General features: G+C 34.5%; 2 protein-coding genes across 15 annotated transcripts in view; one reads left to right on the top strand and one right to left on the bottom strand.

The window, feature by feature from the left end:
• Window positions 1-12,630, top strand: part of PTPRD (protein tyrosine phosphatase receptor type D) — a 2,167,047-nt gene that overhangs the window by 10,268 nt on the left and 2,144,149 nt on the right. The gene's annotated exons all lie outside the window — the stretch shown is intronic.
• On the bottom strand, window positions 6,456-6,859 carry LOC311596554 (ATP synthase subunit f, mitochondrial-like). Its single transcript, XM_084780149.1, has one exon. The coding sequence runs from the start codon at window positions 6,811-6,813 to the stop codon at window positions 6,547-6,549; it is 267 nt and encodes an 88-aa protein (XP_084636275.1). The 5' UTR covers window positions 6,814-6,859; the 3' UTR covers window positions 6,456-6,546.

Genomic DNA, 12,630 nt, shown 5'->3' with positions numbered 1-12,630 from the left:
GGCTGTTTATCATAAGCAGCAGAAAACCCCAAAGGAAAGGAAAGGAAAGAATTTGTCATAAAAGGGTCACTTTACTTAAAATTATTTGTCTGATCTACTTATATTTATATATTCTCATTTCCATATGATATACCAGTATTAAACACATTTTTACTTTGATTGTGATAGTAATGTACTTTTATTTTCATATATTTCCATTATGTTTCCTCTTATTCATACAACTACTTAGCTGACACAAAAGTGGGATCAACAGGGATTCCAGCATTATTCATAGCTAAATGTTTATATATATGTAATGTATGTATGCATGTATGTGTGTGTATGTATGTATGTAATGTATGTATGTATGCATGTATGTATGTAATGTATGCATGTATGTATGTATGTATGTACATACGTATGTATGTATGTATGCATGTATGTATGTATGAATATGGTAACTCTGCAGTAAACCACCTAAAAAGCTGAATAGATTCAGTGATTAGTTATTGCTTTTCTAGTAAATGAAAATTTGGTGTAATATTATTGAAGGGCCAAAAGAAATAGTAAAGCTACTCCTTAAAAATGGTATTTCTGATATTTGAAATCTCAATGAAAAAAAATCAGTCATGCTCTTTCCTAATGTGCTGCATCAACATTTCTTTTGTCCTCAGCAGCCACTTGTCAAGTTTGTAACTAAAACCCTATGATAGTAAATGGCACATAAAATACCTCTTCCCCTACATTAGAGGCAATGTAAAAATTTTAAGAATCATACTTTAAAACTGAACATAAAATGGGAATTTATAGTTTTTGTGACTCATTTCAAGAGCCTCAAATGCACCTTTTAGGCATAAGAGATAAATAGTGAACAGAATAACTGAATTAGCTTTACTGTGACTCAGCTCCTTTCCCCCCTAGGGTTTTCAGATTTCTTGTTAAGAAATCAGTGATGAACTGAGAGTTGAGGTGTAGAAAATGTGACATGTCTGGGGACCTTCACAATGCACACTCGTCCACTACAGATTTTGCTATAACTGCTAGCTAGCTCTGACCTAGTTTTGGCCTCCTACCATTGAGGAACCTGACCTAGGATGCATGTGGAAAGGGGAAAAGGAAAAGCCCTAGAATATATAGAATATGTCACCTGTAAGGTGAATAATTTTCTTTCCTATTTACAAAGAAAGAAGACATAATCTTCAGAAATCCTTTCTTTTTTTTTTTTTTTTGTTCCTTAAAAGAAGAAGCTATGTTAAGGATTTTACATATATTGTAAACAATATCATTTAAGTATTTAAGATATACAGTAAGTGGTATCTTGCATTAGGTCTCTTAGGAAGTTCAGTTCTATTAAAAAAAAATAGCTACTTCAAGAGAGTCTTGACAAAGGAGTGGCAATACCCACATTCTTTTTAGCTCTTCAGAACGAGACCATCACAGAGGTACTTGAAAGAAATATTGCTCTGTGGATGTTCCCTTATTTTTTAATCAACTTGTTCCATATAGGCATTGATTTACCAAGTTTTATATGGACATCCACTTCATATTTTGTTTCTTCTACCATATTTTCTCTATTATTTCCACTGCATGATTATGCTTAAGACATCATTTTTTTTTGCATGTGCAACGTAGGTCATGACAAACAAGAAACTTCTGTATATGGATTTATATAGTCTTTTCATCTCTTGTACTTTTCTCTGTAGAATTTTATAAAGCCATATATAAAGACATTGAAATGGGCATAAATAATTTATGGAAATTATAATAAAAATGATGACATGAATAATGACAATTTATAATTGCCCCCCATTTCTATTTGGAAAGGCAGTATCATAGTTAAATATATGTGACATTCAGATAGTAATTGTGAATCTGATTTAGGAGTGACTTGGCTCAATGTTTTTTCCAGTTGATGACTTATTTATCATTGTATCCACCCTTTGTGAAACCTCTTCTTTTTGTGGCTTTCCTCAGGACAAACCACTGACTGTACTGCTGTATTATTTCTGCATAACAAATTGAAGAGCTTTCCACTTATCCCCAGCAGCAGCCAAAGGCTGCCATACAAAGTAATGATATCACACAAAATGATACATTGTGTTTCCCCTTGCCAATCCTGAAATGGTCAGCCTCTTTTGGCTTGCCATCCTGGGTCTGTCCAAGTTCCTTACTGGAGCATAGCCTCTATAGACACATGCTTTCCTTCTCACAATTTGGCTGAGCTCCAAATCTTTGTTGCTGGGGATGTGACTGTAACATCTGTTGAGTGTGACATGTGTCTTGTTATTCTCATCAATCTTACCCATTTGGGTGCCCTTTCCAGGCTGTGGTGCATACTGTATAGCACAAAAATCAGTCTTGAAGACAATGTCGTAATACAAAAGGAAAACAGTATATGAAGTGATTTCGTTTTAATGTAGCTTTCATAGTAGGAACTTTGGTAAAAAATTTTTGAATTTACGCAGCATTCGACCAGCTTTTGTAAACTTGACAATTTTTCTCATCTGTATTGCTAGTGTGTGTGTGTGTGTGTGTGTGTGTGTGTGTGTGTGTGTGTGTACTCTTTATTCTTTATTTATTTATACCCAACTCTTGAGTTTCTTGAGGAAATTTTTATTATGCATTTTAGACTGGATTTGAAAATATCATCTTTCTCCTTTTGCCTCTCCTATGCTGGAATTGCAAGCATTCACCTTCATCCAGCTAAAATATGGAGCTCTAAGATGGTCAATTTAAAAATGATATGATTTATTAAGCCAAGTAGTCTGAGCTTTATATTTTATATACTGTGTTAAAGTTTGTGTGATCGTGGTATATAACTAAGAGCCTCGTGCATGGTAAACAAGTGTTCATTTTACCACTGAGCCATATTCCTAGCCCTCCAACTTCATATTACAAGTGGCCATTAATGATGTTGTAGGGACTCTTAATTCATGTTACAAGTAAAATATGATTCAATGCAATGGAAATGTTGATACTACATACAGTGAAATATGGTCCAAATAATTCACAATCACAGGAGAGCCTATTATTGAAATAAGTTATTAACATTAATGATTGTTAAAATTGATCTGTTGGGGGATAGAGAGATGACTCAGAGGTTGAGAGCACTGGCTGCTCTTCCAAAGGTCCCCGGTTCAGTTCCCAGTAACCACAGGGTGGCTCACAACCAACTATAATGAGATCTAGTGCCCTTTTCAGCTGTTTGGGTGTACAGGTAGGCAGAACACTGTATACATAATAAATATTTTTTTTTATAAAATTGATCTGTTGTCCAGAGAAAAGGAAGAGTATGATGGAATTCTGATTAAAAGAGAAAAAAAATTTACCTGTTTTGGTCTTAGTGAAAACATAATATAATTAACATAGATGATAGAATCCTCTTTTACTCTGTCCATGAAGAGTAATCTTAATTATCTTAGTCTGTTTTAAAGTTTTGGATTTCTCAATTTTGTAGCAAATAGATGAAAAGTAGAATGTTTTGAAGATTTATGCAAGATTATTGACTAAACTTTGAAGTAAATAGTAAAAATGCTTGTGTTGGCAACCAGTCATTGCTTGATTATTTGGTTAATTTTTATCATAATTCTAAAGCCAACTCCATGATTTGGAGATTGTATGCCGAATCACCTTATGAATTTCATATCAAATACATTTAAAGTCTTATCAAATCATGTGCTAAACTTACAAAATTCAAGCAGTAGAAACATAAGTATTTCACTATTTATAATTCAACAATTTACACACTAGACTATAGATAAAAACTCCTGTAACCATGAGATCACAGAAGAGGTATCTGAAATAAGATAGAATTATTCTTGTTGCACATTATTCCTAAGATGAAGGATCAACCTTATGTGATGACATTATTTACATGGTCATTCAGCGGTGTAGTTATATGCTACCTTGATGCTCATTCATCACCTAGAGGATGCTCTTCATCTCCAGGACCAAATAGAGGTAACCTCTGGAATAAATTTCGAATCCTGATTTGTCTACAAGGAACTTTCCCTTCAGTCTTGTATAACTTAATTCAGTGGTCATATCTAGCTGATTATAGGCAAAATGATGTTTATTTTTCTTATTATTTATAAAATTTGTAACAATTCATTTTCATAGCAATTTTGGTGTACAATTTGAATATATATAAAACAATACATATATACATATATCTTATACATAGATAACAATGCATGCATAAGCATGTGTGTGTGTGTAACATAAAAAAAAAACTAAATCAGTGACTCTAGAGAAGATCCCTTGATAGTGGTTGCCCAAAATAATTTCATGTTATTATTATTTTTGAATCACCATTTTCTACTACTACTACCACTACTATTATGCTGCTGCTGCTGAATTATTTACTTTATATCTAATTCATAGTCCCTTCCCTCCATGCTTTCCCTATCCAAGAATCATACACTTGTGAGCAGATGTTATGCTTCTGTTGGACAGAATCTCATGTAACCCCAGTTGGCCTAGAACTCATGTCACCAAGAATGGCCTCAAACTTTGGATAGTTTCCTGGTCTCCCTGATGCTAAGATTTTAGGTATGAGCTACCATACCCTGTTTATGTGGTCTCAAGAATGAAATAGGGCTTTGAGATGCTCACCCACTCTATCTTGAATATGGTGCTGAACATGAAGTTTGTTAGGTCCTACAACATGAAAGAAACCCCACTTGAATACTATATAATAATATACACACCTTTAATTCCAGCATTTGGGAGGCAGAGACTGATAGATCTCTGAGTTCAAGGCCAGCCTGGTCTACACAGAGAATTCTAGGACAGCCAGGACTACATAGAGAGACCCTGTCTCAAAAACAAAAACAAAAACAAAAATATCCACAAAAAACAAAGAACAAAAATTAAAAAAAAGCTCTTTATCATAGTTTTTTCCTAGCTGAAATGATTTTCTAGTATGTCTGTAGTAACTTTATGTGTCTTTGTTTTGCTTTGTCTTGTTTTGATGTCTAAGGTCACTATTTGATCCATACTGGCTGCAGATTTGAGGCGTTCCTGTCTCTGTCTCCCCAGTGTTTAATGGCAAACATGAAACTTAACACTTTTTCAGAAAAGAAATCACCATTTTGTAAACAGTCATAGATTTTTAATTTTACTTAATTTGGTCTATAATCAATACCTACCATTTTGCTGTACTTGCTACTGAAGTTTTATACATTCTAAGCAGAAATCATGTACAAAGGCTTGTTTGTTAATTGTTTGCTTGTTTGTTTTTGCTTTAAATTATGGTATCAAGTCAATGAGCTAGTAGTTTCAAAACGAATTATATGTATGCCAAATCTATATATCATAACTTCAAATATGGGATATTATTTAAGATGAATAAGAATGGATTAAAAATATGAACTTGATACTTTTAAGCTACAAACATTGGATGTTCATGTGTTATAAACATTTCAGAATTTTGACAGCTCTATTTCAGTCTGTGGTTTTCAGGTCATTACATCCATGGTGAAGTTGTCTGATAAAACAATCTTAGTTTCTTATGAGTCTTGCTAGGAGATTTGATGAGAGCAGCAACTGCCTATATGTGATGTCACAGACATCCATCAGGAACGCATTAGCTGTTCTGATTCTCACAGGAAGAACTGTAAATTTGTTCAGAGAATCAACACACCATGAAAGAAGGCCCACCTAGAAAGACTCACTAGTTTATTAATGTCATGTTACATTCTTAATATAAACTGCAAGAGTTCTTACTAGGAAAAAAAAAGCCAAAAACAAAATACCTCTTGCTTATGTGCTAGCTGTAAATGATGTGAGATTAAACCCTTAAATAATTTCCATTAATTCTGAAATATAACTTTAATTTTCTTATTACAATGGGGTTTCTTGCACCAGGGATTTGGAGCAGATGTAGATGAAACCTTTGTTACCATTTAAGTTATATTATTAAACTCATTGCTATTGTGCAGAATTATTTAAATAAAACTGTTTTGTAATTGAAAACAAGCTCTTTTAACTTCTTAAAAAATTTCAAACAATGGATTATTTTCAGTGGAATGTTAATTATAGTCCAATTCCAATGTTCAATTTCTCTTGGTTTATATTCCAAATTAATGAAATAACAGTCTTTTTAAATTTTTGTAGTCAAATAATAAATCATTACATCAATTTAGCAAAATTCATTCAATTGAAACCTTGACAGTGTTCAAAGTATACTTATTCAGAGCATACCTTTTAAGACATTTATTTCTGACAAACTAATTTCAGCAACATTATAACATCTTATAAGATACAGGGAAACAAATGTATATGAACACGTGCTTAAAAACAGAGATACATAAAATTCTGCGAAATAATGCTTTCTCAGAGCCTTTTCATGCGATTATTACTACTTTTCTCTTGGTAATAATGCATTTCCCCAGTAACTCTTCATGTTTCACTTGATATATATTTAATACCAAAACTTTTTTTTTTTGAATGAACCAGTCAGTCACCTTTTATTGGACACTAGTTGTCAGGATGTAAAGAGTCCGCCACAGTGGAATTCTTCGTGGGCGGGGCTGTCAGGCGTGTAGTGCCCTCCGTGGTGACCCCTCAGTGGTACTTCCGTCGCCGCTCATGTTTGAGCTCCTTGTAAGAAATGCAGTAGCTGAAAACCACATAGGCTGCCAGCACCATGGTGATCCCCGAGATGCTGCCTTTCCGAACGTTAATGTACTTGTTGTAGTACCGGTCATAGCTTCGCTGGAAGGCTCCTGCAATCCCACTGGGGGTGAAATTCCGCATCAGGATCCAGCTTGGCAGCTCTCCAAGTTTAACCTCCATGAGCTTCTTGTCCTTCAGTGGCACGAGCGACGCCATCTTGCAGTCCTGGTGTCCGCAAAACCCCTAATGCCAAAACTTAAATCAAAGACTCTGGAGAGAACCATTTCACAATGGTAACAAACATATTCAAGTTTCCAGTCAGCTTGTAGCTGGTCTGTAAAGGAAATACCTGCATTTTCTAGTTTGATTTGGTTTACTTGAGGAGATACAGGATACTACTGGGGACTTGGTATGTGCAGTCATATGCTGCACAGGGTCAAGTGTGTTCCTTCTTGTAGTCATATGTGGCAAGTAAGAATTGCAGGTGCTATAAAAAAGATACCGAACTGTACTGTGCACTGGAGCCCTTACCATGAACACATTTTACTTTAAAAGTCCTTCCATTATTGTTCCTTCTTCACCACAAGCTTTTTCCCTTGTCCCATCTTGACTCCTCCATGATGTATAACATTGCATTCAGTTTGGAGTCAAATGATTAGACAATGCCCATTTTATTAATAAAATAATTAGTGTCATTATTAAATTATGAGAGCATTTAAGAATGAGACTACATCTAAAGCACCTATGCTTTGTGTCTTTATTAACTGTCGCCCTTAAAATTAATTTTCTGATGGTTAGTATAAAATAGTTTGTTTATAACAAAAAGTTATATTGGTAATTGCCAAAATATAAAGACCGAGTCTACAACTCGTCTGTTTCAGGGCAGAGTAAGTAAGAACTAATGAAATATCACATGTGTGAAGGCATAACATTATGCATGGGCCTTACACATGAACATAATGTTTTTTCAGAACACCACTTATTAGCATTCATGTTCAGTATAAGTTCTATAAAATGATAAGTGTCACTGTTTTCAATAGTGTTAATGGAAACCATTATCAGAAGGAGTCTATTTAAATTTCAGAGTTCAATTCCAACTCCACTGCTTATTAGAATCTGGAGAAAGTTATCAGTTTCAGAATGTGTTCAATTGTTTTACCCGTCCAACAACATCCTGTTTTCCTCACTAAGGTATCCTTAGAGATGAAGTTATCACTAATAAGAACATATGCATATGTTTGATTATTGAATATCAGAAGTAATTCTATTTTAAAGGAAATAAAAAATTTAAATATATTAATAATAATTTTAATCAGTGATAAAGATGATATCAATTTCTAGGCTTTAATTTGTAGTTTTAATGAACTGTAATTAGTTATATCATCCTTAATGAACTGTTGGACATATGGGTAATATTTAACATTTAATATGAACATAAACTGGCTGTTGTATGTATGATGTAGTCTTTAACCTACTCTGGGTTATTGCATTTATGATTTAGTCTTAACACATGCTGGAATATTGAATGTATAGTTTAGTCTTTAACTAATATATACTATACTATTGAATGTGTGTTATAGTATTTTATCTACTCTGAACTATTATATTTGCATTGTAGTCTTAATCAACATGTGCTTGACTAGTGCATGTGTGATATAGTCTTAAGCAATATACCTTTAGCTATTGTAGGTATGGTGAGGTCTTTGATTAACATACGCTGGACCGCTATGTGACTTTTTCTATGTTACTAGATTTTATACTTCTATTGGTAAGTTTTAAGAAATTCTCACCTGCAATTTGTGATAAGATACTCTACTATAAAGTATATATCAATAAAGTAGCTGTAGCTGGTGGAAAGTTTTACAAAACTCATTTTAGAGTGTCGTTTAGAAAACTGCCAATGCGCATCACCAACACATGCACCCTATTGCACTTTAATTTGTTACAGAAATGGATAATGGCAGCCAGACATTAAATAAAAGTCCCACTACCACTGAACGATGTGAGGAAAATGTACTTAAGACACAGACAAAATTGTGTTTAACGATAAGATTGTATTTTAAACACTAAAGCAGTATAGTAGAATGACTTTCCGCTTGTTTGGTGAGCCCATTGGGAAGGGTGCAGGTACTCCTGAAGGACTCTGGGTGGATTTGCTTTGTCTTGCCAAGATTTAGAGGTAAGATAGCTTACCAGCTGTCGGCCAGTTGTCATGGATCTTTCCGTCTTAATTGCAAGTAATGGTTATTGGAAAAAATATGAAAATATATGTGATTAGCTATAAATTGGCTTGTTATATTTTGTTGTTCACCTTAATCTTTAAGAGATTTTACACTGTTAATTTTCTTTAATTAGCAATTAATGTTAAAAAGTACTCCTTAAATTAGCTGCCTAGATAATTAATACAGTGGTATAGATTCCTATAGAGACAGTACCGAGTTCATGGGTGCTTTTATTTGATTTAAGCCTCATTTTTGTTATCATGTTAGTCAAGAGCCATACAATATAAGCAAATAGGTTATTTATATTCTGATTCTTACATAATCTTATTGTCTCCTGTAATAGTATCGATTTCAATAACTAAGTTGACTTCCCTTCACATCTTCAAGGATGAAAGTAAACTTTGATCCATTCTACAACTTTCAAGTGCAAATGGTTCTCTAAAGTAGTGGTATTTTTCATTTCATTCAGTACCCAGCCAAAGAATCTGAAATGTGTGTCTATACTTTAGGACAAACATGTCAAATACTTTGTCACCAGCTGCCCTTACTACACACCTTTGAACTGGTAATTACCTCGCGATGCCTCATTAGGCACAATAATTGTAGCGAGAGTGTGACTTTGTACCTGGAAACCAGTCTCCCACTTGGTGGTGGGGAGAAGGACTAACTGGGTCAGACCCAGATATTGCAAGCCATTCATTCTCATTAAACTCCAGCTACAAAACTCCAACAATGTACCAGAGTCTTTAAGAAACAGCAATCTATTGAACGCCTTTCTGCCTCTCATGGTCATATGTCAAAGGACATGACTTACCCTAAAACTCAGGGTTACACTAACTGTACATTATGTTTGCTGTGTTGAGTTTCTAATTTGTACTTACACTGATTTGATATTACTCATTACACAGGTGTTTGTCCTTTAGAATATAGTTGATTGAAGATTGAAATGTCAGGAGTGTTGGGTGTGCTTATTAAAATACTGCAGAAATGACATCCTCTCTGTTCTTGAGATATATGCAGTCACAATTCTCCTTTATTTGTTTTTAAAGGAAATGGAGAATAAATGTCTTCTTAAAACTTGTGGTAACCTTCTCCTTTTAATTACAATAAAATATTATATAACTCTCTTGGTTAGGTGTATTTAACCTAGACTGCAACTGCTTTGGGTGGGATGCCTATGTGAATAAGGCAAGATAGTGAAATGGAAAGAATGCTCAGAGTGGAGTTTACTCTATTTAGGAATAAAGGATCTCAATGCTTAATTTTCCAACAATAACTTCATTTTGCTGTATGCTAGCATTTTTTTAAATTCTCCTTATAATGGTAAGGAGAGATAAATAGTTTCTGTGGAAAGAAAGAGCACCATTTTGGGGAAGGTACAAACTCCTGTAATTGTTTTATGTATATAATTTGTCTCTGCAATAAGGACAGAAAAAAATGAAATCTTGTCAAGGTTAAAATAAGCTTGAATGCCATTTTTCATAGGAATGCAGATTTTACTTCAAGGTTTTCTCTTCATCTGAAAGTAGTTCATTAACATCTTTTTGGCCTGAGTTCCAAAGTGATGTTTATCTGCCAAAATTCTAAGAATATTAATCTCCATATTGATATGAAATGTTTCACACTTGATAACCTCAAAAATCACTGTTCTCTTGTCAATTCAGCTTGATGGTGTAGGGATAATGAGCCTGCGAGTGTACGGTGAATGCCTCTTTATCCTAATAGTCAAGCAAGGAATGTTCAGTGTTTATTTCTTTTACACCCAGAGTCTTACACAAGCAAAATAAGTCTTCACAGCTTTTATTACAGGAATTTCCACTGTGATGTCCACTCAGATGATCATTTACTTATTCACAGACTTATACAAGAGCAACATTATTTTATATATTTTTGAAATCATAGTTCATAGAACATGGAAATCACCAACATATGGTCTTTTTAGAGTTGCAGCATCCCTCTCATGCTAAGTATAGTGATACATACCTATAATCTTTGTACTTGGATATCTGTGAGTTCCAGACTAGCCTAGTCTACATGGTGAGATCAGTCCAGTTGGTACTACAAAGTGAGATCTCTCCTACATCTTTCAAAAGAAAAAAAAAAGTTAGCATTTCAGGCCCTACACAAACTATCTAAACCGTAATCTTTACTGTGGGAGATCTTTATCTCATGATATTATGGAAAGTCCTGATTATAGCACAAGCCTGTGATCTTCAGATTTAGGCCACTGGCCATTGTAAGTGTGTATTTTGGCAACAGATATACCGAGATACATTGAATCTCATCTATTGACTTGTCTATTACCCATAATTGAGGTCAAATCCCTTTCCTTAAAGATGTTGCAAAATTTTTGTTCTGTTTCACTTTCTCATAAAAGTACATTTTTCAAACAAAAAAAAATCAGTTTCTTCCATTGCACTATTTTCAGAGAGAAGAAAAGCAGACTTTTAAACTTTTCCCTAATAATTTGGGGATAGCAGTGTAGTGTCCCCAGGAGCACATTGGAATAGGACAGACCATCTGCCTCATTTTCACTTCACAGATTTGAGTGTCTTACATGGTCATGGCTGTATACTTTCTATTCAATCAGACCTCCTTCCCATGAAAACATTTCCTGTGGCTATCGAACCTCTCTATTCCTGGGGAGCTGAGTTTGGGGGGGAGAAAGAAGTTTTTTCCCCTGGATACTGGCAAGATTGTCAGTTGGTAGAGACACTTGCCTGACAATCCTGGCAACCTAAGTTTCACACCGAGAAAGGAGAAAATGGACTTTACATACTTGTCTTCTGATCTTGAAACCTGTGTTTTACTTGCCACTACCACTATCCGCCACACATGTCATGTACACACAATAATGATGATGATGATATTGATTATAATCATTAAAATAAATTTATGTCTCACTTTTCTCTAATATTTACAATGCTCTCTTCAAGGGGAGGGCTTCCACTAATTGTCTCCTCATAAGGGTAATCTCAGTATTTAGCCACAAAGTCTAGGGTTTATTAGCAAAGAGACTTTAAGAACAACACATCTGGGAGTGGTTCAGACATGTGTTTTGCATCGTCTCCAGTAAGCCTGAAGTGTCATGGCTAGGGTAGTAAATTTGATCATGTCATGTCTAACTGGACCTGGAAATGTCTGCTTCTAGGCTGTGATTAATTACATGTGAGATTCGTCTTCTGCTTATTGCTTAGAAGAATGGCAAGAAAGTAAGGACAGGAGAGAAAGACTTACTTCCATAGAAGTGACTCACTAAGTGTACTCCAAACAAAAGGGAGGGAATGATAGTCTGTGAATAAACAGGAAGTCAGACCACCATGCCATCCGGAGCTTATGATAGTTAGTGGCTCTTGTTCATGGTGTGGCATCTCCCAGCAAGGCAATTTAATGATATCATATAATAAGTAAAACCATGTCTATAAGAGGAGATACTCTGACTTAGAGAGTTTCTAGCAGTGAGCTCCATAATCCATACATTTCTGAATCCTATTCATTTTGAGTCCATATCATCTTTATTTTTTAATCTTTAATTTTTTAAAGTTATTTTTGTTTATGGGTGCTCTATTTGCATGTATGACTGTGTAACAGAAGAAGGCATCAAATCTCATTATAGATGATTGTGAGCCACCACATGGTTGTTGGGAATTGAACTCAGGACCTGAAAGAACAGCCAGAGCTCTTCAGCTCTGAGCCAACCCTCCAGCCCCAGGCATATGCTTTTTTAAATAGTTTTTTCTTTTCTTTTCTTTTTTTATAAAATACAACTAGAGAAAATGATGGAATTCACTGAAAATCTTGCTTCAGCAGC

Source organism: Acomys minous (genome assembly GCF_964271855.1).
Source record: "Acomys minous genome assembly, chromosome: 1".
Classification (NCBI taxonomy): Eukaryota; Metazoa; Chordata; class Mammalia; order Rodentia; family Muridae; genus Acomys; species Acomys minous.
The sequence above is the reverse complement of the archived record's forward strand: the minus strand, read 5'-3'. Positions and strand labels throughout refer to the sequence as shown.